Here is a 25,703-nt window from a genome sequence, read left to right on the forward strand (position 1 = left end):
AGTGGAATTTAAGTCAACTACAAATTCTGGAAAAAATAAACTTTCCAAGCATCTTGTGAGTGAGCAACATTTTATTTTCTCTCTATTAACTAGTCAATGCAAGCTAAAAGACAATTCAACTCTGGTAATAGTCAAGTACTCAATCTTACAGGAGTATTTAGAAATCTGATACAAAACAAACATACTGTATGTTTCAAGCTTGCTTTAACACATATCTCAAAAAACAGAGAAACTCAGTGATTACAATGTACAAGACAAGAAAATAGCTTTTTACCATCATGGCGCACAGAGTGTTACTTAAACATAAGAAGTACAAACACTTTTAAATATTACCTCTATTAATTGCAAGTACATGTGTTTTGTTTCCTTTTTTTTTCCAGGATGTTCAAACATCCAATATGCCTACAAAACATATGGTGGTTCAATTATACAAACACTTCTTTTTTCTTTTTTTTTTTTTACAGCATGAGAAAATCGGCAGACACAGGATAGGATTTAAAATTAAGGACTGTACATAATTGCAGGGTGTGCCTTAGGCGAGGAGACGAACAGTCTTTCCAGTAACCGTCAAGTAATCGTCGTCAGCCAGGGCTCGGAGCGCCTCGTCAAACAGCTCCTTAGTGATCGCCTGAAAACAGGGCGGCAAAGGAAGAAGTCATTACAGGAAGTGGTGGCATTGATGATAGAAACAGACAATGTATAATTAAAAAAAAAATAAAAATAAAAATAAATATTTAAATAAATAAATAAATAAATAAATAAATAAATAAATAAATAAAATATATTTATTCAAAAGTTAAAATCACAATACTTTCATTATTCTTTTCTTGGACTGAATTTACTTTTATTACCAACACTGAAGTTATGGTAAATTTTATCTTTTAACTTTAAGCCCCCCCCCGCCCTCCATTTTCTATACATGGCATTATAGGTGTGATTTCCAGCGCACTTTAACTTCTGAACACTGGTTAGCTAGTATCTAATGAGATTTTAATGTGTCTCACAATGTCATGGAAAAGGAATTAAACAACTCTGCTCTTGTGCAGCCAAATTAGAAACAAGGAGCACACTGTTCTCATAGAACTGAAAGTGAGTTGAAAATTTACTTTCTTCAGATTTTTATGCATCTATCTCTCTCAGACTTGAAGAATGAAGCCAAACAAATACTTACAGTTTCAGACTGTCCTCTGAGGTCATCGAGCAGCTGCTGGTATTTCATGGCAGGCGTCTTCCCCTTGGCCTGGATCAGTTTCTTGAGGGCTTGGGCGACCTCCTCCTTACGCTTGCGGGCAGTGGCACTCATACCTGCGATCAGTAATCAATATATTCAAATACACGGCTTCCGTTTGTAGATCCAACTACTACTACTTCAGCTTCTCCGATGTGAGTTTATTATGATGTAAGACGAGGAAAAGCTACAAACTCTGAGTACCTTTGGGTTTTGAACAACTGATTGGACAAACACTATCTTCTATCTGAAGACGTCACCTTGAACTCTGGGAAACCAAAAAGGCCATTTTCACTATATTCTAATGTTTTATTGACCAAATGATTCATTGGTCACATAAAAGTCAGTTGTAGCCTTGAGTCCAACATAAGCAAACAGTCAAGAGCAATGAAGTGATGAACCATAGAACTACCAAATTCTCAAGAACACAAGATTTGAATTATTTGATATTAATCGCTTTGGTGCTACTATCAATCTCTAAACCCAAGTTGAGTTGACATATTCCACGCCTGCCTCTAAAATAGTTGCTACAATTCATTCATTAATAACATTCTCCAGACCCTGTCCTACATACCTGTGGTGAGAATAGAGATGTCAACAAATCCTGTCCTGGGATCTGTCGCTGACTGTTTGAGGGCCTCGCGGTGAAGCCGTTTGGCCTCCTCCACGTCGATGGTCTCCACCTTCTCGGAGAAGCGCACTTTAGCGTGGGCCTCTGCCAGGCGGATCAGGGACTCCAGCTGCCTGGGGTAGGCGGACACCATGCCTCGACCGCTGCCTATCTTCCTCATGTCCACGTAGGCCTGAGGACCAACACGCACAAGGTCAGCTGAGTTCATGAGGGGCCGATACCAGACTTCAGGCCAACAGATGTGTTATATAACCACATCCGTCTGGAAATTTTCAACATAATGTTCATAAATTATAGAAACAGGTAGAGCAAACAAACCTCAATGAGGGCCTGGCTGGCTTCCTCGCTCAGTCTTGGATTAATGTATGTGCGAGCATATGCAATGTAATCCTTCAGCACAGCCATGTCGAGGAACTCCTCCTCTATTTGCTCCTCGCTCTGGTAGTACAGCGACACCAGGTGGTGGGCCAGCCTGCGGTCGTAGGCCTCGTCTTGGGGATCCAGCATCAGGAAAATTAGATCGAATCTGGTGGAGCACGAAAACGCAACATTAAAAGTCAGATGTGATGAGTGTGTGAACAAAAGTCCCCTTAAGTTTTCTCACTATTTTTATTGAACATCTGCGGTTAACAACTGTGGCGAAACTACCGGTACCTATAAAATCACATATTGTAATGTGTTTAATTCAAGATGAATTTATTAAACTAGTTTCTTAGTAAAAATGGACAAGAAGCTGAAGAAGAAACAACAAGACAGTGATTGTAGATACTGTGATTTCCCTAATCTTCCAAATATAGAGTGCAGCATCTAAAGGTTTTAGATTTTATGCAAGTCAAAAATCTTGTACAAAAAAAAACAGTTGAATTTTAAAAAGACAAATGAGGAGCAGTCTCAAAACTTGTCTTGCTACTTCTAATTGCATAAACCTGTTAAACATGTTCTTACTGCTGCCCTTTGAGCACAGATGATGTTGCGCCCTCTGAGGACTGACTGCCTGATCCTTTGTTGCTGTGTGTTGGCGGAACTGAATCATCTTACATCTTCAATGTGATCAAGTTAGTGAAAATAATTTTCTGCTAGAGGTTTCAGTGCGATCGTCCTGACTGATAATATTCACCTGGACAGCAGTGTGTGAGGCAGCTGGATGTTCTCAATGGTGGTCTTCTTGGGGTTCCACTGAGATTCAACAGGATTGGCGGCAGCCAACACAGCTGTACGGGCATTCAGCTGGCAAATGATTCCAGCCTGCAGACAGAAAATAATAGAACCAAAGTGAGAAACATCAAGCTGTATCCTCAGTTTTCCTGCACAAAACGTAGAGGTTTTAGTCCACTACACGTTTAAAACTTGTCAACCGTACCTTGGCGATGGAGAGGGTCTGCTGCTCCATGACCTCGTGCAGCACGGAGCGCGTGCTGTCACTCATCTTGTCAAACTCATCGATGCAGCAGATGCCGTTGTCGCTCAGCACCAGAGCTCCAGTCTGCAGGACCAGCTGCCTGGTCTCTGGGTCCTTCATCACATAGGCGGTGAGACCCACAGCGCTGGAGCCCTTTCCTGATGTGTACTGGCCGCGGGGCACCAGGTTGTAGACGTACTGAAGCAGCTGCGACTTACTGGTGCCGGGGTCTCCGCAGAGCAGGATGTTCACCTCTGCACGGAAGTTACCTCGGCCGGTCTGACTGAAGTCCTTACGGGTGCCACCAAACAGCTGCAGCAAGATCCCCTGGAAGGAAGAGATAAAAAGCCTCTGTCAAATATTACATATTATAACATATATGTAATATAATATTACAACAATTTCATGTTACAAGATTAGATACATAAAAATTCAACATTATATCAATACTGCTGTGATAAGGGTAGACATCACCCGGGAATTTGGTAATCAGGACTTGACTTTTCCCATTTTTAAGGCTGCAGGGCATTTTACTGAACTTATTTGATCATTCCTACCAAGTGAGGTGAACAACAGACCTTTTTCCAACCAGAAATTTTGATTTTTCAAAGCAGGGAAATCCCAGGTGGAACTAACACTGATGACACAATGACCTTTTCATTTCATTCATTTTAACTTTACTTTTTTTTTTTTTTGAGTTTTTCCTCATAGCTCTTCAGCAACTGTTTCCATATTGACTGCTTGATGTGTCCTTTAAAAAAGAGCTCACTGCTCTGAGTGTTGTGAGTCCTTAGATAAAACTAGATAAGGAGACGCCACATTTTGGGGAAATGAACGTGTTGAATACCTTAAGTACTGTCAAATTAATGAAAACCTAAAACGAATGACATTTAAAAGAGATGATACACAGCAGCAAGTATAACAAGCCTTTTTTTTTTTTTTTTTTTTTATATCTGTCCTTTAAAGTTGCAAAAAAAAAAATACCTGACTAAATAAAGGGATTTAATAAAACCCTTTTTGCCTGCTCTACCAAAGAATGCCTGACGACTTTTCGTGACTGTTAAAATCATGAAAATTGAGACGACTAAGCTCCGGCTCAACCAATACATCATTGTACTTCATCTCAATCTCTTAGTTTGCGTAAACACCTTGTTAACAAGATTTCTACTCAACCTTAATCTGACTTGCCACAGCAAGTAACACAGGTGTAACTAATTACATTAACCTCACAGCAGGTTCCGCAGGTGCAACTTATTACGTTAATGACATTACATGTAATTGGTCCAACAAGCTGTATGTACAATACCAGAATCCTGAAACTAACACATACTGCAATTAGTTACTAATTGCTACCAATTTTTCCTGCCGCAATATATCAAAATGTCTGCTGTGTCACTTAGTTCACATAACTGTTAGATTTCTATTAGTTAAATTCAGTTATTTGAATGTTATTGGCATCATCCTCAGTGTGACTGATAGTTTGGGTTGTGGTTCCTCTTTTACCTGGGTGCTTGTACAGGTTAACATTCATATTTTGGCTTGCATTTATTCTCCCTCTCACACACACACACACACACACCTTTTTGATGTCCTCGTGCTCATATATACTGGGTGCAAGGGCAGAGGAGAGGCGTTCGTAGACGTCTGGCTTGGCTGCCAGTTCCTTCAGGGTCTGCACTCGGTCTTCAGTGAAGAGCTTCTGTTCGGCCTCCTCGTCCAAACCGTGAAGGCGTTTCTCGTCAGTCTTGCGGAAGTGGATGGCGTCTATGTGGGTCTTGTACACAGACTTCACGTTGCTCTGGCGTGGGTTCACGCGCATGGGGACTGCTCTGTAGATACCTGTGGGGACATTTGGGGAGCTGTTAGGATTTCTGCTGCGTGAAACCTGGACTGAAAAAAAGCTCTATTGGAGAAATTAGTGTTGAGACAATCATATAAATAACATCAAGGAAAAAAAAAAAAGGTTCCGGCTTTTGAAATGTGAGGAATTGCTATTTTTGTTTTTATATAAGTGTAAAATTATTATCTTTGAATCGTGGACAAAAGAAGCCACATGAAGATGTCAACTTAAGCTCTAAAACTGTGACGGCCGTTTTTCATAACTGTATGTCATTTTATTCACTGTAGTAGAGCAGAGACGATAGATCGATTGCAAGGAAATGTATTTGCAACTATTCCGATAATCAATTGTTTCCAGTCTTTTTCTCCAGTTTGTGCGGAGCTGGTTTTTCTCTGCTGCCAGTCAACGATTTATGAATATTTCTGGGCATTTGAGAGCTGTCTGAAAAAGCAGACTGAAGACATTGCAGCCAAAGCAAAGATACTTAGGAGAGCTTACCTGTGATGTTTACTCTGTCTCCTGGCTGCACTTTATCTACCAGGTCATTGTGAGCGTAGACAATGGTTGTGTGAGGTGTCTGACCGGCCGGCATGTCTTCAGGAGACTCCTGAATTTTGACCTGGAGATCAATAAATGAACAGATGTCACGACCTCAACAGCAACACATCACTAATTACCACTTGACATATTCTGAGATTGGGTGTCATTCACTGTAAGCAATCTGCCCCACCACCAACCCCTCAGCCCCACCGAACTCTCACCATCTGCTTGTCTGAAAAGGCGGAGCGATTGTGAACGAGCGCCAGGCTGTGGGTGGTGTTGCAGTTGCGACACACAGCCGGCTCAGCGATGCGCCCGCGATCCACCTCCACGCGGGTGCTGTAGGCGCACACCTGGCACTGGAAGAAAGCCTCCTGCATCTCAGGGATGAGCTGCGAGGTGCGGATCACCATGCCGCTGATAGTGATCAGCTGATCAATGTCTGTGGAGGCGACACATACGGCACACAGAGGCTTTAGTCTGAAGCTGATACCTCACATTTTATGAAAGCAAAGGAGAAGGTTCACAAAAATCCCACACTAAATATGGGATGGAATATCTTGCAAATGGTTAACCCCAATAAGTGTGAATTCACTTTATAGTGCATGTGGTGATGTGATCCAGAATAATGAATGCACACACACACACCTTCTGGGTTCAGGTTGCGCATGTTTTTGGTTTTCAGGGCGTTGTAGGGGCGGACTTGGATCTGGTACTCCAGAATCGAATCTGGGAAACGCTCAAAGAAAAGCTCATTGACTGCCATGTCAAAGGTGGGGATGACTTCCTGCAAAGGAAGAAGGGAAGAAACAAATGACTCACGCATTAGCATCAATATGCTGTCAAACAGCCACTAGAGAAATAAAGTATAATTCAAACTTTTACAAAAGATGCTTAAAACTGATGCTTCCAACACACAATAGTGTGACAGTAATAACCCCAATGGTCAATTCCCATTGTATTCAGGACTGAGTTTTCTAATGCTTGTATTTAATAAGGGGAAAAAAACCTTCAGCTTAAACCTTTTCTGTCAAAGCTATAATTGCTTTTTAAGTAGGGCCACACAATTAATTGAAATATAATCGAAATTGCAATATGGCCAAGTGCAATATCCAAATCGCAGGAGCTGCAGTTTTTTTTTTTGATTAAAAGGTAAAATTTGTTACAACATTGTTGTGCATTGTGAACACCATATACGTTGGAACATGTTTGTTTGGTAGATCCAACAAAAATCACATCATCATTTTCATATTTTTTTTCAGTGAAAATGAAATGCAAATACAACCATTCCAAATGAAATATATCACAATACCTGCCAAAATAATCGCACTATGATTTTTTTTTTTTGCAGATCGTGGAGCCCAATTTTAACCCAAAAATTCTATTTTGTTGCTGTATTAGAACTTGAGTACATTTCTCTTTCTATTATTCACTTTATGAATGTAGTAAAATGTATGCAGCCACATAACAGGAAAAGTTTCCTTGGTGTAACCTGTCCAAACGGACTCTTAATACACACAACACAATGAGAATAACATGTGGTTGTAAGATATGGGACTTTACCTGTGGGTAGCAGATGAGCTGCCTGTAGAGTTCTGCATCAAAGGACTGCACATGCAGGCAATTCACATTCAGCACTGGATCCCCAACAACACTGATCTGTGAGGCAAAAAAAGAAAAACAAATTCCTAAGATGGACTCAGATGTATTGTGATATTAATTATCATCTTATGGTGGGGGGGGTGTCTCTGCTTGTTCACTGCACAATAAAGAGGCAAAAATGCCCCCAAAAAAACAAACAAAAAAGACATACAAATAAGACTCAATTATCATGTGTGCACCTGACTTAAATCAATGTTTTGACTGGTGTTATCATTACTACCCGAGCATCACAGCACAATGACATAAACATGAGTGAGCACACTACCTCTTCCAGCTTCTGCATGTATAGCGGCTCGTTCAGGTCCAAACCAGCGTTCTCATCTTCAGTGGAGGTCGGGTCAATGAACCTCTGCAGGAACCTCTGGAAGACAAGCAGCAAAAAAAAAGATGGGAACATGAACTCTCCTGGATTAAGGAGTAAGACAATATCTTATAAAATCTTAAATGTGTGATTATTTTCATACCTGAAACTTTTCCTTGCAGGTCCCTACATTGACATCAGTCCCCCAGATCACAAGTCTCTGGCCTGCATTTGATTCGCTGGCTACTGCACCATCAGCAGTCGGCTGCTAAAAAGCACAAACAGTGTTACCTTATTGTGGTTTGTGTAGACTTTATAAAAAAAAAAAAAAAAACTCCTCATAGCTGCATCAGTCCTCCAAATTTGATAATCAATACAATAAACCTCGACTCCTCCACTGACCGGCTCAGAGTGAAGATCGACTTGTGGAGCCTTCCTGACTGACCCCAGATCAGGACGCTGTCTGGCTGGGGTGCCGCGCACTGCACTGCGAGGGGTCCCTTCAACCCTGGAGCTGGGGGTCCCGTACATCAGAGGGGAGCTCATGTCCACTTCACTGGGTAGGACTGTTAAAAAGAGACATTTTACCACAAAGGAGTTGAAATGTGTCACAAGAGAGGTGATTAAAAATTCCCCCGCACATCCACTGGATAATGATTAAACAAACCAAATTAAGTTATTTTGTCGTCTTTGTTACCTGATGGCCGTGGGCTGGAGAACAGAGAAGTGTCCTGAGGTGCTGCAGGACTGAGCATGTCGGTAGGTGGGGAGGTGGGCATCGGCAGCAGGTCCCCGGCAGAGGAGTCCTGACCTCTGCGCCTCTGAGAGGGAGGCGAGGTGGGAACCTCACTGCTGGCTGAGGGGACAAGACATGAGGAGAAATTAATAATAGCATAACAGAGACCCACCTCCTACAATGTTATGATCAGCTGAATAGCAGCTGAAAACTTGAGGTAAAACATGGACCAAAAGGTTTCATTTCATTTAAGCCACAGACAGAAAAACCAATGAACCTACGTGTGGATGGGTTCATGTTCCTTCCACGTTTGCGGCCACCAGGGGTCGATGTTGGGGAGGACATTGTTTCTGCAATACCTAAAGATCAAATGGAGAGGCCGTCAAAGAAGGTTGAAAAAGCACATTTTCTAAAAAGATATTGTCCTTAACCTGCCACTTAAGTGGCTGGATTCCCACCACCTGCCCAGACTTAAAGAAAATAGGTGTGTTTGGTTGTACCTACTTTTTCTTTTTTAAGAGGTCAGGGAGGACACTAGGCTCACCTCCAGCATCACTTTAAAGGGGGCTGACTGTTGCAGCAGATCCATTGAGTTTGTGCGGTGTTGTGTGTTGATGTCCAGGTGACTCCCATGCAATTTTACTTTATTGCTTATTGCTATTGCACAGCTTCCCATGACCAGCAGATTTATAAGGCTGGATGGATATATTAAGGGGTCAACTACTTTATTGCTTACGTTGATATTTTTGCCCCTTCATCACTACATGCTAAATAAAATATACTGTATAACCATGTCTCTAAGTGAGACCAAGATACATGATTGGTACTATTGACCAGAGAGCTGTTATCCAGTGGTTGGTGCATATTTAGTCAGGTTATGGATGAAACTAGAATACAGGTTGAACCATACAGTAACCATGTATTTGCGAATTAGTGCTTTAGCTTCCCTTCTATTGTGCTTTTTCATTTTAACAGTGCCATACTTTGTGAATCTGCAGCTTTCTTTAAATTCATTTCATGTCGGTTGGTTGCCATAAATCAACGCTCTAAGTTCTACAGTTAACTTTACTAATGCGAGTACTTTCTGCCGCTACTCCTTCGTGTGTGTTTGTAAGTGGTTAACATTGCGTATCTCTACTTTCATTGAAAATGTTTAGTCAGTTAATAACTTCTCCACCATTAGACATGTGGCTGCACAGGGAAACAATAAGCTGAATCTTACTTGCACTGTTTGGCCTGGTTCGACATTTCAAAGTGATCATGAAAATAACATAACACGTTGATGTACAATCAAGCAGACGTGTTTAAGAACCGACACTTTGAATCCACCAAGCTAATCTACAGTTTAATGAGGTATATATGAAATAAATTTACTCTATTCTTACCTCTTCTTGAATATACGTCCGAGTGCTGCAGATCTGGCGCGAAACTGTAGGTGACGTAATTTTCGCGGGGAACTTTGGACCAATAGGAAGTCAGGATGGTGCTTTTTCCTCCCAGCAGAGTCATTCACTACAGAGGGGGGTTCATTTTGAGTTTCTTTCGATGCGACTTTAATTAAAGATGATGAAATGTCTTAATAAGTATAATAAAACACAAAATAAAACTGAAACAACACTTGTTTCTCTATGTGATAAGTAAAACACGATCTGTTTTAACTGTTTGTAGTCGTATGCACGCTGATACCCTGAACTGATTTGGTTTGGTCCAACAGTAAATTATCTTTTTTTCTGTCTCTATCTTTATTGAAACAGTTCACAATACATTAAAAAATATCATGAAAAGTGTGAGGATACCTGAAACTAAAATAAAATGAGTAGTAAATCAACAGTTAGGCTACATATAAATATAATACTAGCAAATGAAAATAAAGAAAATAATTTGATTTTTTTATAACTGCATCACAAGCATTATAAAGACAAATAATATAAACTCAGTGCCCATATATTAGGTACAACTGTACTATCTAATGTAGTCCAGCAAAACTACTGTTATAAAGTCTACTTTTATAATCACTATAATGAAAAAGGGAGAAAAGCCAATAATAAAAATGGAATATGTTCTTAAGATGTAATTGTTTGACTTTATTTGGAAATAAAAATGTGTTACGAGGATTATCTTTATTGATGAGACAGCGTGTATTGTGTGACTTTATCCTGCAGGTGTGTTTACTGACCACAGTGTGGCGCAGTTTCCATTTAAGATGGGACTACGAAAGAGGAAAAGTACAGCTCACTTCCTAAGAGGAAAACATCGAAGCATTTCCGAGAAGTGTCAGGACATGTGTCATTAAAGGTGCCTTTTTATAGACAAGATCTTTAACATAACATCAGCAGCAACATTTTGTTTATCATCTAAGGAAGTAATCAAACACCTTCAATGTATTGTCTTATTACCCTTTTTTCACTTTAATATTATTAATTACAATAAGTTACAAAATATTTATAATAGAATACTTCTTGTAATTAAATGTTAATGTGTAATGATGTTAATAACTTGAGATTCGAGGTTATGTAAGGGGTTTCATATGTCAATGAGCACCGCAACCCTCTATGTAAAATACATAACAATTTCACCTGTGTATAGTTTGTTGTCCAGTTCTTACCTGTATATACCAGATATTCTGTACGTTTAAGTTTGCTTATATTTGTGTAGCATGGAGTCTTTGTTTAGCTGAATGTCCGGTTTTGTATCCCTCTGTAAATATGTTCTCTGTGTTTCAGAGGTTGAATGTAACTAAGTACATTTACTACAAGTACTCTTCTGAAGTACATATTTTTTGAGTTACATGCACTTTCTTGAGCACTCCAATCTCATGCCACTATATACATCTTCTCCACCATTATAGGAAATGTTGTACTTTTAATGCCACTACATTTATTTGATGGATAGATCTATAGTTACTTTGCAGGTATAAAAGAAATGGTGAAATTATAAAATACACTGCTTTGTTGTTGATTAAATAAAAAAATATTTTAAATTGGCTCAACCACGACCAACTGCAATGGTTTATACATTCATGTATAACTAATAATTACCCATTAACACAATTTTTGACACTCACATGGGCTTTTTTCTGCATTATTAGTAGGCTACTTTTACTTCTGATACTTCAAATACATTTTCCTACAAATATTTCCATTGATTTACTTAAGCACCATTGCCGGTGCAGGACTTTCACTTGTAAATGAGTATGCTCACAGTTTGGTATTGCTACATTCACTTGAGTAAAGTATCTTGAACTTCCTCCAGCACTGCTGAAATTTGACAAACACACTGTAATACTTACTTGAAAACTCATAACAAGCACCCAAGTTGAGATTCAGTATACTGAAATACTGTATGTTGAGAGCTACTGAGACCTGGAGTTAAAAGTCCAATAAAGTTGATTCTGCTTCTGAAAATCAACTATATAAATGCAATTTTATACTACTATATTCTAAAATCAGTACATTACAGCTACCCTGAATGGTCACATATCCTCATGATGTAGCTACAGCATGACTGGACTTGCCATTATAAGTTATGAATGCAAGTCTGTAAGATTGACGACAGCCTAAAAAGGGGATGTGTTGGCTCTGTTTTGATGGTTTCATCTCCCTTACACTGGGACCATATTGATATACATGATACATGTAATGATGGTAATATGCTGTGCGTGGTTAGTGTAAGTCAAGTAGATCAAGTATATTGTCTTATGAAATGGTATGGCCAACATGCAACAGGCCCATACAATGCACACAAAATCATGTCTTTATTACGTAAGAGGTGAATTTCCCCTTGGTGAATTGTCCCAGATCCTTATGACGTCCATCAGCGTGATACAACTTGTACTTGCAATTTTGAATTTTGAATGAATGAATGCCATTCATGACAACTTGTAAGAACGGTGGTGGAAGGTCAGTGCATTTAGTTCTTTCTTAAGTGTAACTGTGAGGTTCTTGTACATTACCTGAGTATTTCCATTTTCTGCTACTTTATAACTTTACATCACTACATTTCAGATGGAGATATTGTATTTTCTACTCCTCTACCTTTATCTGACAACTATTTCCTTTACAAATTAATAAAAAAACAAAACATGTCATCAGTTTATAAAATATGATGTATTGTTAGATTAAAACACCCTATAGTTTATAAAATAGTCACAGTAAGCTTCACCTTGACCAGTTACAAGTATTACTTGCATGTTAATAAACAAATAATAATAATCCAAAAATAAATCCACTTCATAATTTATGATTCTTCTGGATAAATGATTATAAGAAACTTGAGCTGGAGTCATTTTGCGTTGTAGTGGAAATTTTGTATCTCTTTTTAGTTATTTTGAGTGTCTCTGTGGTCATTTGGTTGTTTGAGGAAATTTAGCATCTCTTTGCAGTCATCTTGCATCTCCTTTGGGTTTTTATGTCTCTTTGTCATCGGTATGTGTTTCAGTGACATTTGGCTGGTTAAGCTCAGGGGGGCCCGGACACTTTGGGCCCCTGGACTTATGCCCTTCAGGCCCGTTCAGTAATGCATCCTTGTGTTTTATAAATCATTGTAGACTGGGCATTTATATGTGCATAACACTATTGAGCACGTTCATACAGTTTGCTGATAACACTTCTGTACTTTGACTTTATACTTCAACATTTTGAATACAAGACACTTACTGCTAATGACGCATTTTAATAGAGCACTTCTACCACTGGTTGAGACAGACAGACAGACAGTTTTTCTCGATGACAAATTAAAGTTAATCCCACACGCCCAGAGCAGAGCCTACAGTATGTAAACAACTCTGAGCCATTCATACAATCGTAGTAAAAAGTGGGTGGCAAAAGCAACACGCCCCTCTCTCCTCAAATGGGAAGTTAGGGGACGCCATGTGATCCCAGTTTGGACTTGACTGGCTCGTGAGAGGGCGGCACGTGTGACGTCAGCTGGGGAAACGATACAAAACTGTCTGCGAAAGTACAGATGCCTCAGAGGAGTGACTAGAAGTGTTTGAGCATCCTCAGTGACAGGAGCCTGACAGGCAGCACCCAGGGATAAAAGCCAAATAAGACCTTTTCAAGAAAGGGAGAGAGGTGCCTGCAGAGCAAGAGAAGCCACTGCAGGGTTATTGTGCAGCAGACAGCTGTCACATCTAAGGGTCACTTTTTAACAAGTTTATTTCTTTCCCAAACCACGTGGACAAAGTCACCAGAGTTCATGTGTGACATATACAGCCTGGACTCCCACTGCGTGTCCCCACAATGCAACATGAGTTGGGCGATGGAGCCTGCTAACTTCTACGAGAGCACCAAGCTGGGCGGCCCGCAGCAGGGGGTCTGCAAGCCGGGCAGCAGGAGCGACGGAGCGGGCGAGGACGGCACCATGGTGGAGCTGAGCACCGCCCCTGCCATGTACGACGACGAGAGTGCCATCGACTTCAGCCAGTACATCGAGTCGATGACAGCCGTGCCAAACCTGGAGCTGTGCAACGACGAGCTCTTCCTCGACCTGTTCAACACTGTGAAGCAGGAGAAGGCGGATTTCTACAACATGCAGAGCTCGTTGCAGCCCAGCAGCATGCAGCAGCTGTCAACCACATACACAGCGGAGAGGAAGACGGACACCGGGCTGGAAAAGGGGGCGTTCAGTGCGCCCATCAAGCAGGAGTCCGACTGGAGTGACAGCGACATGTCCTCATCCCTGCCTTCCCAGATTGAGACCTGCGCCCAGACCTCCGTCAGCCTCCCTACAGGACAGCCGACCCCGCCAACCACCCCGGAGCCCGTCTCCGCTGTCAGCTCGGCCAAATCCTCCCCGCGCAAGATCGGGAGGGAGAAGGGCAAAAAGGCGGTGGACAGGTACAGCGTGGAGTACAGACAGAGGCGAGAGAGGAATAACATTGCAGTGAGGAAAAGCAGGGATAAAGCCAAGAGGCGCAACATGGAGATGCAGCAGAAGCTGATTGAACTGAGTGCTGAAAACGACAGGCTTCACAAAACTATCGAGCAGCTAACCAGAGAGCTCACCGGCCTCAGAGATTTCTTCAAGCAGATACCCAACTCCTCCTTTGCCGCTCTGTCCACGACTGTAGAGAGTCGGTGACAAATGAACTCTTCTATGAACTGAGCTTTTAGGAGACATACCTCAAGAGACTTTTGTTTTTACCATCTGTACCAGATGTATTTTAAGCTTACCATAATGGCACTGGAAAATATATGATGTTGCTGCCATATTTTTGTGGGATTTTATCTGTATTAAATTATTTTACCACTGCATTTATATGATATGATGTTATACCTGACATGGTACATGTTTTATAATTCCAAACTTTGTATAAGAGCCAGAGCATGATCTTTTATATAGTTTGTATGAAACCTTGAAAACATTTTGTTTATGGAATCTCCAATAAAAACATGGAAAAGGTACAGAAATTGCCTGGTCTGTGAGTAGTCTTCACATATAGCAGGAGTGTTTTCTCACAAGAAATCAGAGAAGTGAAACAGGAAATAGAAGGTTAAGTCAGCAAAAATACGTTTATTGACACAGTGTCAGTAATCTTAAGTACAGAGGTAGATGACTTGTTTGGAAAACAAAAAAAGGTTTTTTAAACCACTTACAAATGTGTTTACACTGAAATGTTCTCATTTGAAAGTCACATCCAAGTTGATGAACCACGTGGGCTGCTTTGACAGACACTGCATGCCTCTGGTCTACCCTTGGGCTGTCAACTCCTGGTGCACAGGATCACATATCATTAACACAAACAAGACCTTGTCTTCTTGCAGCCGGTTCACTTCAGCACAGCCACAAGCTGTCAGGGAGGCCTTCAGAGGGGAGGAGAGCAGGCTAAACTGGCTCAGACCAAGGTTTAGTGTGCATGCAGATCCTTGGAGCCAGGATTGATATCATTAGCTACTTGCCCTGACAGCCTTTGGAGGGAGATTTCTTCCAGGCCAATCCAGGGGGCAGGTTTCCTGGTGACGACTCGAACGTAAACGGCGATGGGGCCCACCTCTTTTCCCAGGACATTCTCCACATCGTAACCTGGGAACTGAGACACACAGTCCATCTAAAAACTCCCATCTGGCACATTGAAACATACAAATTCACACCTTATCTACTATTGTTTAGACCATTTTAGGCTGAAAACCCATCTACTGCAGCTGCACATGAAAAAAGCACAACTATTTATAGTTCTTCAATCTAGTGAAGTTGCTGTGGTTGCAAAAATATGTGAGTGCACTTAAGGCCCTGACCTTTGCACTCATCATATTGGTCAGCATTAATTCTGTTGATCTTGGAATTTGTTCATCACTCATGAGCTCCCCTGAGAAAGACCACTAATGCCTACTTTGTAACTTAAGGCTGCAACTAATGACTATTTTCATCATCAAATAATCGTTTTGTCTATGAAATGCCAGATAATTATATAAAAAAAGCCTGTTATAATTTTCCATAGACTAAGGTGACAACTTTAACAGTCTTGTTTTGTCTGACCAAAAGGCTGAAACCTAAAGATGTTCAGTTTACCACGTTATATGACAAAGAAAAGCATCAGATCATCATATTTGAGAAGTTAGAAACAGTAAATCTCAACATTTTTGCTTAAAAAAGTGTCTAAAACAAAAATGTGATTAACAATATAGTTGCAGATTAACGTTTTGTCAATCAACTACCCAACTAGTTGTTGCAGCTCTATTATAAGTAACACTGTATTTGCATGATTATTATCATGCTCCACCACTTGTAGATTACATGGAAAGTAAATCATAATATTGCCAGTGGACAAACTGCATCCAAACTTAATAAAATAAAATCAATCACTAAATACAGGAAGATTGCGTCTGTATTTTGGCGGTAAACTCCTTCTGCATCAATGATCAGCACGACTGGGATTTTTTTGTTCCCTAACCCAATAGAGCTTTATCACCCTGACATGAACAGATGACTGTGCTTTCAGGACATATCGACAGAAGATCAATGCCCCGTGCAGTTCAGCCCAGTGTTATGTAACAGTTTATAAAAGCACACCTACCTCATTACCCTCCAGTGCTGCGGTGTTCAGAATGGACATGATCGTCTTTTTCTGCAGCTGTCGGGGAGATCAGAAGGTGTGGAGTCATTAATGTAATTTTAATCATCGTCTTAATGTTGTAATAAAAAATAAATCCTGAACCAAACATACTGTGGTCTCTGGTGAGCAACAGATTGATAGAAGGGGTTAAAATATCAGATTGCTGATAAGAGAAACGCTGATATTGATTGACTCAGTTACTTTTCTCATTACAAATGCACACCAGGTTTTCTATGATAATAAAAAAAAAGGCCATTATGCAGGTGCAGGTACAGTAAAGGATTTTATTTCTTCGGCCTTTTAATGTGCTGAATGTGAATTTTATCTTTATAAGTCTATAAAAGTCTCATCACTCCATGAGTCCAGGGGAGGATTCAGTGTTTGGCTCAAGCACACTTTAACAGGTTTCAACAAGGTTTGAGCTGAGCTCGCTGATCACTGCACCACCCTCCTACCCTGCTGTTCTTTGTACTGGCATACTTCATAAATATAGAAAAGTAACATTTTTTTGTTGTTTCTGCTTAAAGCAGCAGTTCAACATATTACTGCATTCTTGCTGAGAGTTAGATGAGAAGACTAATACCACTCTCATGTCTGCTCAGTAAATATGAAGCCTAAGCGAAGGAGAGGTTAGCTGTTAGCTTAGATTAGTATAAAGACTGGAAATGGGGGGGCTACTAGCGTGGCTCTGTCTGGTGATAAAATCCAGCTCCTCTAAACCTCACTGATTAACACATTATATGTTGCTTGTTTAATCAATACCAAAACCAAATTGTGTTTCATGGCTGCGAACAGTTGTCAAGACACCAGCAAAGACTCCAGGAAGTCACTGGTCTCAGCTAAGAAACAGTCCATCACACAACCCCTCTTGCAAAATGTCACTTTTACAATGTGGTTTTGTGTGGATTAAATAAACTAAATATTGTATGTTAGTCAGTGAGATTCAGAGGTGTTGGTAGGTGGATTTTGTTACCTTCAGACAGAACCAGGCTAGCTGTTTCCCGTTTCCAGTCTTTATGCTAAGTTATGCTAAACTAAGCTAAACTAAGCTAAGCTAAGCTAAGCTAAGCTAAGCTAAGCTAAGGTAACCATCTCCTTGGCTGGAACTTTGTATTTAGTGTAAAGTGGTGTTAAGCTTCTCAACTCACTCTCCGCCAAAAAAGCAAACAAATGTATCTCACAAAATACTGAACTATTCCTTTGAATACACATCAGTTACCCAGTGTAAAATAAAACCTTAATATCCCTAAAACATTTAGATTTTTGAAGCTTGATTCACCACACAGAAAAGGTACTGGGATGCATAGTACAATACCCAGAATCACTGTTCTCACCTTAACCTTTAAAGTGCAATCACTTAATGAAGAGCAACTCAGAAGCACTTCCAGCTGAATCTTTGTGTCTGGCTTGTCCACTGCTGACTTACAAGAAACACAGTGGAAGTTTTGACTGTGAAAAGAAAAAAAACAAAAAATGAAGTGTTTATTTGCCATGATGATTAACATTAAGATATTGTGAGTAATTCTGAAAACTTACGGCCTTTCCGCTAACATCTGTAAGTTGTCACTTCCACAGAGGTTGCAGGCAGGCCAAGAATAAGCTGTGTTCTCATCCACACCAACTATCATGCCTGCAATCAGAAATAAAACTGTTAATAAAACATTAACATACAAAATCACCTTTGGGAAACATCCATACAAACTGTACTTTCCTATATGATGTTCATTTACTCTCTTGCGTCAGCCTGCTTATTTTTATTGTTAATTTTATTTACACTTCTTGCTATTTTCAACTGGTGGACGCCAAAGGAAAAGCATTGACGCCTAACTAGAAGAAACAGATAAACGATCTACGCATAGGTTTCAAGTGTGTGTATGTTTGTCACAGGGTGTAAGATAAAAACATCCCTTTCATTTTTATCTGAGATTGTACTGATAAATGTAGCAACGATGTTTCTCCCTGCCTAAACATCATGTCACTTTACAACCAGAGCTGCTGTCCCACAAACACAAATATAGGACCTTAAATAAGATACTGAATTTAAGACTGATAAATGGTTGTTGTACTTTCTGGTATGAGGCTTTTTCCACTGGTAATTTCCAGAAGATAGTATTTGCACATGAGTGCAAAAGATAATATGTTTGTTTTATTTTTTTTCAGCCACCTGACCAAACATGTACAGCCAGAGGAGCCAGAACCAAGAGGGTTCACAGTTTGATCTTTGCCCTCAACTGCGACACAAAGTCGACAGATGCAGATTATTATCTGATTTAGGCTGCCCTTGTCTGCACCACATTTACATAATTGCAAAGCTTCAAAGAAATTAAAGAAAGAAATCAACACGTCATAACAAGGTCTTTTAACTTGTCTGATGTAAATTAGATAAAATCAGCACAAGTTGTTCAGTGATATTTCAATGAACACCGCAAAAAGTCACGTTTCCTCAACATATTGCTGGGGGGGGGGTATCTGCAACAGGCCTCCACACTAGCTTATTTTCCCATCATGCCACCATCAACTGAAATTTAAAGGGAGCAGGCATGTTGATTTCACCGAAACCGACATGGGAATGGACATGAATGCAACAATATTTCATGTGTTTTCATTTCTTACAGTCCCAAACAATGGCAGCCTGAGGACAGTGAATAAGAAACAGAAGAAAGCAGGGCCTTAAAGCCACATCAAGGCCTCTTGCTGAGTTGTAAACTTATATATGAAAAAAACAACTGGTTTTCTTCCCTAGAGAAAACAGTGGCCATGTTCGGCAGGAATCACTTCAGATGAGGCGAGTTACATGAAAACCACAGGACACAGCGAAAGGGGGGAAACTGACCTGTGAGAGTACAGAGGGAGTTGGGTGTGGTCTCCAGACTCAGAGGATCCAGTCTCACAGGTTGGGGCAGGGTCTTCGCCTGGGGCTCGCCGAGCGACTGTGAAACTAACTCTGGCCTGGTTGTGGACTGGAGGCCGTCTTCAGGCTCAACAGGGCACACCTCAACAACTGACTGCTCCACACACAGTAGGACACCTAGATGTTGAAATCGAAATGTACTTACAAATGAAATGTGCATAAACAATCTAGAGTACTGACTGTGCTCATCCCCAGACCAGCAGACCAGTGAGGGTGCAGTGGAGGAAGACGTACAGATGCCTTATTTAAGTAGTACATTTACTCAAGTACTACTTTGATGCAGTTTTGAGGGATTTGTACTAGAGTATTTGTATTTTATGTTTCTTTATATTTCTACTCCAATGCAGCTTTAGGTACTTGTTATTTTGCAGATTCAGATTATTAATACAAAATATAATTAATAAATGAATCATGATATATAATTATAGATTTAAGATACCAGGCAGTAAAATAATGATAAAAAAATAAAATAAAATTAGATCTACCTTTACCAGCTGCCACATTAAAGCCTAAGAGTAGAGTATTTGAGCTTGTGTATATTTAAAAACAAACAGGTTAGATAGACTACATTGAAAATATGGGCCCCATAGTTTAACCTCAATGCAACAAAAGTGAGTTTGTTAGTTGTTTCTGCAACATGGCTCCATGTGGTAAGAAGTTGCCTGAGCAAGTAAGAAACCAGATTGTGAGACTTCATCATTATGGGAAAGGATACAAGAGCATCAGCGGCCTAGTGAACATAAGCTGAAACACAGCTGCAGCAGTTGAGGAGGTGTGGGAAGAACCAGAACCAGAACCATCGACCAATAACGCAGGGTGCAGTGGCCGTCCCGGGAAAATGACGTCACACACAATTTACTATTTTAAGTAGCCTTGCATTGAGTTGGCACAAGAATTGTGTGTGGAAAATAATGTTTCAGTGACTGATCAGATAGTGTGCAGGGCATTGATGAAGTCGACCTCTACGGACAGTGTCCAAGAAGAAAACCATTACTGAAATGGCACAAAACTGCAAGTTTTAACTTTGCCAAATAACATGAAAAGAAGCCTGATGAATGTTGGCAGCACACTCTTTGGTCAGATGAAAACAAAAATAAATTTGTTTGGATCACATGGGGTGATGGGGGGTCCAGCATGTTTGGCGCGCACTGAGGATTACCACAGTGACTATCTGAAGCCAACTGTGAAACATGGAGGTGGGAGTGTGTGGATATGGGGCTGCATCAGTGCAAAAGGTGTAGGGGAGATGGCATTTATCGATGGCACCATGTAATCAAATTTTGCAATAATCAAATACTGGATGAAAAGTGAAGTGAAGACTGTGACCTGAGGAAGTTGAATCCAACAGAAAAACTTGTATTTTAACGAGTATTTTAAAGTGGGAGGTAAAACAACAAAAGCCCTTCAGCAAAGAGCAGCTGAAAAGAATCATCTGTGAAGAACGGCAGAACATCTCTCCACAGATTTGACCAGTATCATCTGTGCACAGGAGGATCAAATCTGTCATCATAAGTAAAGCTGGACATACAACAAGAAAAAAAATAAGAGAATATGAATTCTCACTAATGAAGGGTGAATTGGCCTCGGTAACAGTTGTTTCATAAATATGAACTTTTCTTTATAGATACATTTTTCTTGGGCAACAACAAGCAAATAAAACTAATTTGTATTACATGGACAGAATTTGTAATTACCGAACATTTTAGTGACACTAACCAGGAGTGTAATCAGTTTTGTTGTATACTGTAAATACTACTCTCAAATGGATCATTCTGCGTCATTAGTAATTTTACTTTTGGTACTTTAAGTATATTTTGATGCTTTTGTACTTTTACTTCAGTATAATTCTGAACTTAAGGGAAAGATCTGAGTACTTCTTCTACCAGTGAGCAGAAGTACCAGTACAACACTGAGAAAATATTTCATTACAAGTTGAAATCCTTTACTCAAAATCCTCAAAAGTATTCCACTGATTTAGCACTGCACCTCTACAACACTGTCACTAGCCTCAAGCAGAGATGAGGAGCAGGCCTCACAGTCTGGTAAGCTCACTCCTTTCTAACTCCACAACCCTCAGTCAAGTTTGTAGTTTTTAGTACTGCCCACTCTTTAAGTACATGTTCAGATGTATTATCAGTAATATGTAAAAGTACTTGTTGCATGGCAAAATACCCTCTGTGACTGGTATATTACGGTATATGACATTCATTAGATTGTTATTACTGATGCGTCAACGTGAAAACAGCATTCTAAAGTTGCAGCTGGTTGAGGTGGGGTTAGTTGTAAATACTTTATATAATGTTGGGGATATTAATCCAGTTCTTTCTGGCCTTTTCCAAATAAATCTGATGTGTCATGATGATTAATGTGGTCGGACAGAAGAAAAAAACATTAGTTCTGCTACACAACTGTGTATCCATTTTTTGGAGTTTTCTCTAGTCTTTGATTTATTTGTCAAATATTGGATAATTTTACCTCTTTGGGTCTTGAACAGTTCTTTAAACAAAACCATGTGAGAAGTTTAGAGGAGAAATGTCTCTTTGGTGGAACATCTGAGACGTGACAAAAGGCCCCTTTCAAATGTCTTTTTGACTTTTTTATGAAGGCTGTGAACCGCTGGTTGAATCTTTATTGTATATACTTATCATATGTTTTGTATTTGAACTTTTGAACTACCAAGTGGTGGAAAATAAGCAAGTACTTTACTGTACTTCAGTAGAATTTTGAGGTACTTTTCTATTTTAAGTTGCAGATGTCGATAACAACCTTTTAATTCTGTCTGCCTGCCTTTTTGGTTCTGCTGTGTTTTTCCCATGCAGGTAGACAAACTTACATCCTTTTTGTCTTTGGTTTGCTGCACCATACAACACACAAAACCTGATCCTACCAATCACTACACCACACTACCACCTTCATCTCTGTTTACACAGCTTTCATTAAATAACATTTTCAATGACTGTTCAAATTATTCAATATGTCATATTTTAGTTCAGAACCACTGGATACCTAACTGTGTGTTAAGTATTTAAAACTAGCTCCACCATCAGTAGCCATAACAGTCAAATGCTGCTTATACACTGATGCAACTGTATTAACAATCTAATAATGTCATATATAATAAAATCAGGCACAGGGAACATTTTACTGTACAAACACTACTGTTGCTGCTCTGGCATTGGCACTTTTACTTGAGTAAAATTTAAATCCAGGACTTTTGGTTATAATTGAGCATTTTTACATTGTGAAATTGGTATTTTACTTAAGTAACAGATGTGAATACTTCTTCTAAATGCAAGTAATAGGTTAAGTATAGCTGTCAGATGCATGCAGTAATAAGTAAAAAGTACAAAATGAAATGTAGTATGAAGTAGCAGAAAATGGAAATGCTATAGTGTATTAGAGGTGCCTCAGAGTTATACTTGACTGGTGTTCACAGTCCTATAAAATAGAAATGGCATATCAGGTCACAATAAACCATGTTATGTGACATTTACCAGGTTCTTTGAAGGCATCTCTGAACGACATGCGACATGCAGCGGGGGAATCTAGAGCTTCGAGGACAGAGGAAGTGAGCACACAGGAAGTGCTCACACACAGGGCCACTGTTCTCCTGCATGGTCGCTCTGCCTGCTCCTCCTGAAGACTGGGGTCTGTCAGCATCAACCAAACCTCACCCTGGCCTACATCAGCACTCTCAAGTCGAAACAGAAAGGCAGACAAAGACAGAAGTAAACAGAATTACTTAGAAACCCAGAATGACCTAGAAAAAGAAAATTTAAAGGAAACATTACATAACAAAAGCTTACAAAGCACAAATGAGATGCAAACTGTCACTTCTGAGAACAGCTTTGACAAGATCATTCATTCACCAAGCTGCACACAATGCTGGTTTACTAGTACAACAACAGTAAAGAGTGTGTCTGTGTTTCAGTGGTGTGAGCATGTGGCAAAGTCCAGCAATTTGTTCTGAGCTGTTATCTCATCTTGGTCAAAGTTTAAAGGTCAAACCAATCAATGGTAAAGAACGCCCGTGCCTGACACAGATAGTCATACACACAGTGATATGAACGCAGCTGTCGACGTCAGAGCTGAAGTTTTATCAGTTTGTTGGTTCAAATGATCTCAAAGGGATGACTGAAGAGGAGCGCCACAAGATTCAATGTTTATTCTGCTCAATTGGCTTAAGTCAAATCAAATCAGTTTTTCTGGTGTAAGACAAAAAAAAAATACCTGAATTCTCTTGTACAGAACAGTGGCAACAAAACTGCACCGGCAGGTTTTCATCTCAATCTGAAAAAGAAAGAAAAAAAAAAAAAAAAAAAAAAAAAAAAAAAAAAAAAGCTTGAGATCGACCTACTGAAGATAAGTTATCTCATTCTGCAGCAAATTTTTTAATTTGTGTGTGCGCTGTGAGAAACTGTTCACCTGCAGTATGTCTCGTAAGGTTCGTACAGTGGGGGGAACATACAGGGCGGACACAGTCTGCCCCTCAGTGGGTTCGACAGAGCTCTCCTGACCTGAGAGCAGGTAGCAGAAACTCAGAGCTGGACCTGCAGGTCTGCTCTCCTGTAAACAAAGGACACTTGTAAATACTCTTTATGTTAAAGAAAAAAATACCGATTCCTAAATTTGTATCACTGTCTTGCCAATCAGCAATTATCCTCAGATCGTCATAGACATAGACTTTTCTACGGTGGCTCTGAGAGCTCAATGCACAGCAACTTAAGAGAACCTGCAAACATGTTTTCTCTATTTGTGTTGACTGTGCTCTGCAGCATGTTTCTTTATAAGTTTATATATGCATGTTTATAAGGAGCATTCTCACGTGTTGTCAAACTGGTGAATTCCAAAGTTTCCTCACGTTCTATTTTTTTGCAGCATTTTTTTTCTAAATGGTACAAATGTGATGAAATTACAAAGGTGTTTTCTTCATTTGACTATTTGCATGTGTTTTTTAAAACTGCATTAAGCTCTCAGGGAAAGCGTACTTTCCACTACTTTAAAAAAAACAAAAAAACAAAAAACTGCTTTGACAATCTGTGGATCTAAACATTTTTTCCAAATGCTGCACATGTATATTGTTTTGTCTTTTTGCATGTGCTGTGTAAGTTGCAGTGCACTGAGGTCTCAGGGCCAGCTCACTTTTCAGCCCTTTACACTAGTTTGTTTGACATTTTACCTATGATCTTTGAATATTTGCAACAGTGGTACATTTTTGTTTCGCCACAAAAAAAAAAAAAAAAAAAAGAAGATAGAAAAAAAAAAGAAGGCACAATGTTAGCCTGGTTCCAGACATCTGAATCATTGCCCACATCTCAAATTTCTTAACGATTTATGGAGCTCTCATGTTGTGCACCCTGACGAACATTTTCCACCTGATAGAGAAACATTCGACCAATCACAGCTTTGTAGGCGGAATTAACAATGGGGAGATCACGTTCCTACAAAACTAGCTGGCTACATAAAGCTTGGATGAGATCGAAGAAGTTGCACTGCTTGTTTTAAGCTGGCGTACAGAAATAACAACTCTTGAACACTTTAATTAAACATGTCAGAAGGCCAAAATAAAATTAATAACCCCTTCAAACTAGGAATCAGCTAACGTGAGAACTGTCACCTGAACAAATGATGTGAAACAAAATGGCAATGTTTCTTATCTAAAGGAATGTAGAAACTTTCCTGTTAGATCTGAGATGATTATGAGATTGATTAGTCAATCAACAGAAAAATAATCTGCAACTAAGTCATTGAAGAAGTTATTATTATTATTTTTTTTTTACTGTGATAGAGACAGTGAGAGAGAGAGACAGGAAGGTTGGGGAGAGAGAGAGGGGATGACATGCAGCAAAGGGCCGTGGGTCAGATTCAAACCCATGGCCACTGCGGTTACGACTAAGCCTATGTGGTATGCACTCCACCAGGTGAGCCCCCAGGGCAAAGTTATTTTGGCAGACATGTCAAACATCATTTACTTCCAGCTTCTAAATTCATGATTTGATTTTCTTATTTTTGCTGCTAAACATGATAATAAACTAAATATATTTAGGCTCTATTAAAGCTTCATCTATCAGTTATTTCCTTGATTAATATTTTGGTCCATCTAAGATGTCATATTTTCCTAAAAGCTTTTTCTGACCTTTTCAAATGACTTGTTTTGCTTGACCCAAAAACCCAAAGATATTCACTTTACAGTGTCACAGAAAAACAGAAAATCCTCACACTTAAAGGGCTGGAACCAATGAATGCAGTTTTGCTAGAAAAATGACAACACAGTAGTTGCAGATTCATTTCATATCAATCAACTATGTAAATTTGGTATCATCCTCTGTGCCAGAAAATAAATGAGCAGGTTAATCGATAGTGAAAACAATCATTAGTGTCGTATTATAAAAATGAATATGA

At 39.7% G+C, this 25,703-nt stretch overlaps 3 protein-coding genes across 4 annotated transcripts in view; 1 reads left to right on the forward strand and 2 right to left on the reverse strand.

Moving 5' to 3' along the window:
• Positions 1-53: 53 nt before the first annotated feature.
• mcm4 (minichromosome maintenance complex component 4) lies at positions 54-9,802 on the reverse strand. 2 transcript variants are annotated; one of them, XM_056392548.1, is made up of 17 exons: positions 9,723-9,802; positions 8,619-8,696; positions 8,299-8,457; positions 8,004-8,167; positions 7,765-7,866; positions 7,566-7,661; positions 7,202-7,297; positions 6,287-6,425; positions 5,860-6,080; positions 5,597-5,717; positions 4,838-5,097; positions 3,220-3,585; positions 2,977-3,104; positions 2,178-2,385; positions 1,803-2,031; positions 1,172-1,305; positions 54-628 (listed from the first exon to the last, which is right to left on the reverse strand). In XM_056392548.1, the coding sequence occupies exons 2-17, from the start codon at positions 8,680-8,682 to the stop codon at positions 533-535; spliced, it is 2,583 nt and encodes an 860-aa protein (XP_056248523.1). In that variant the 5' UTR covers positions 8,683-8,696; positions 9,723-9,802; the 3' UTR covers positions 54-532. The 2 variants fall into 2 exon arrangements, with proteins under 2 accessions (XP_056248523.1, XP_056248522.1); XM_056392547.1 differs by having other exon boundaries at positions 7,765-7,869.
• Positions 9,803-13,288: 3,486 nt separating this feature from the next.
• Positions 13,289-14,747, forward strand: cebpd (CCAAT enhancer binding protein delta). The gene has a single exon (XM_056390980.1). The coding sequence runs from the start codon at positions 13,534-13,536 to the stop codon at positions 14,416-14,418; it is 885 nt and encodes a 294-aa protein (XP_056246955.1). The 5' UTR covers positions 13,289-13,533; the 3' UTR covers positions 14,419-14,747.
• spidr (scaffold protein involved in DNA repair) overlaps positions 14,488-25,703 on the reverse strand; it is a 36,156-nt gene continuing 24,940 nt past the window's right edge. The window contains exons 13-20 of the mRNA XM_056390979.1: positions 23,727-23,867; positions 23,532-23,591; positions 22,796-22,994; positions 19,224-19,418; positions 17,927-18,020; positions 17,725-17,839; positions 16,352-16,408; positions 14,488-15,367 (exon numbers count right to left, since the gene is read on the reverse strand). Coding sequence (XP_056246954.1) covers positions 15,185-15,367; positions 16,352-16,408; positions 17,725-17,839; positions 17,927-18,020; positions 19,224-19,418; positions 22,796-22,994; positions 23,532-23,591; positions 23,727-23,867 — 1,044 coding nt within the window. The 3' untranslated portion in view covers positions 14,488-15,184. The remainder of the gene's footprint in view (positions 15,368-16,351; positions 16,409-17,724; positions 17,840-17,926; positions 18,021-19,223; positions 19,419-22,795; positions 22,995-23,531; positions 23,592-23,726; positions 23,868-25,703) is intronic.

This window comes from Seriola aureovittata, chromosome 12, assembly GCF_021018895.1.
Source record: "Seriola aureovittata isolate HTS-2021-v1 ecotype China chromosome 12, ASM2101889v1, whole genome shotgun sequence".
In the NCBI taxonomy this organism is placed as follows: Eukaryota; Metazoa; Chordata; class Actinopteri; order Carangiformes; family Carangidae; genus Seriola; species Seriola aureovittata.

What these genes read in the sequence shown, in the direction of transcription:
- mcm4 (XM_056392547.1), bottom strand. Translation starts at nt 8,682, where the DNA reads ATGTCCTCCCCAACATCGACCCCTGGTGGCCGCAAACGTGGAAGGAAC. An exon ending in TCGATCTTCACTCTGAGCCG is followed by an intron (nt 7,870 to 8,003) that starts GTCAGTGGAGGA and finishes TGTGCTTTTTAG; the next exon opens with CAGCCGACTGCTGATGGTGC. An exon ending in AGACAGAGTAAACATCACAG is followed by an intron (nt 5,098 to 5,596) that starts GTAAGCTCTCCT and finishes ATGTCCCCACAG; the next exon opens with GTATCTACAGAGCAGTCCCC.
- cebpd (XM_056390980.1), top strand. Translation starts at nt 13,534, where the DNA reads ATGTGTGACATATACAGCCTGGACTCCCACTGCGTGTCCCCACAATGC.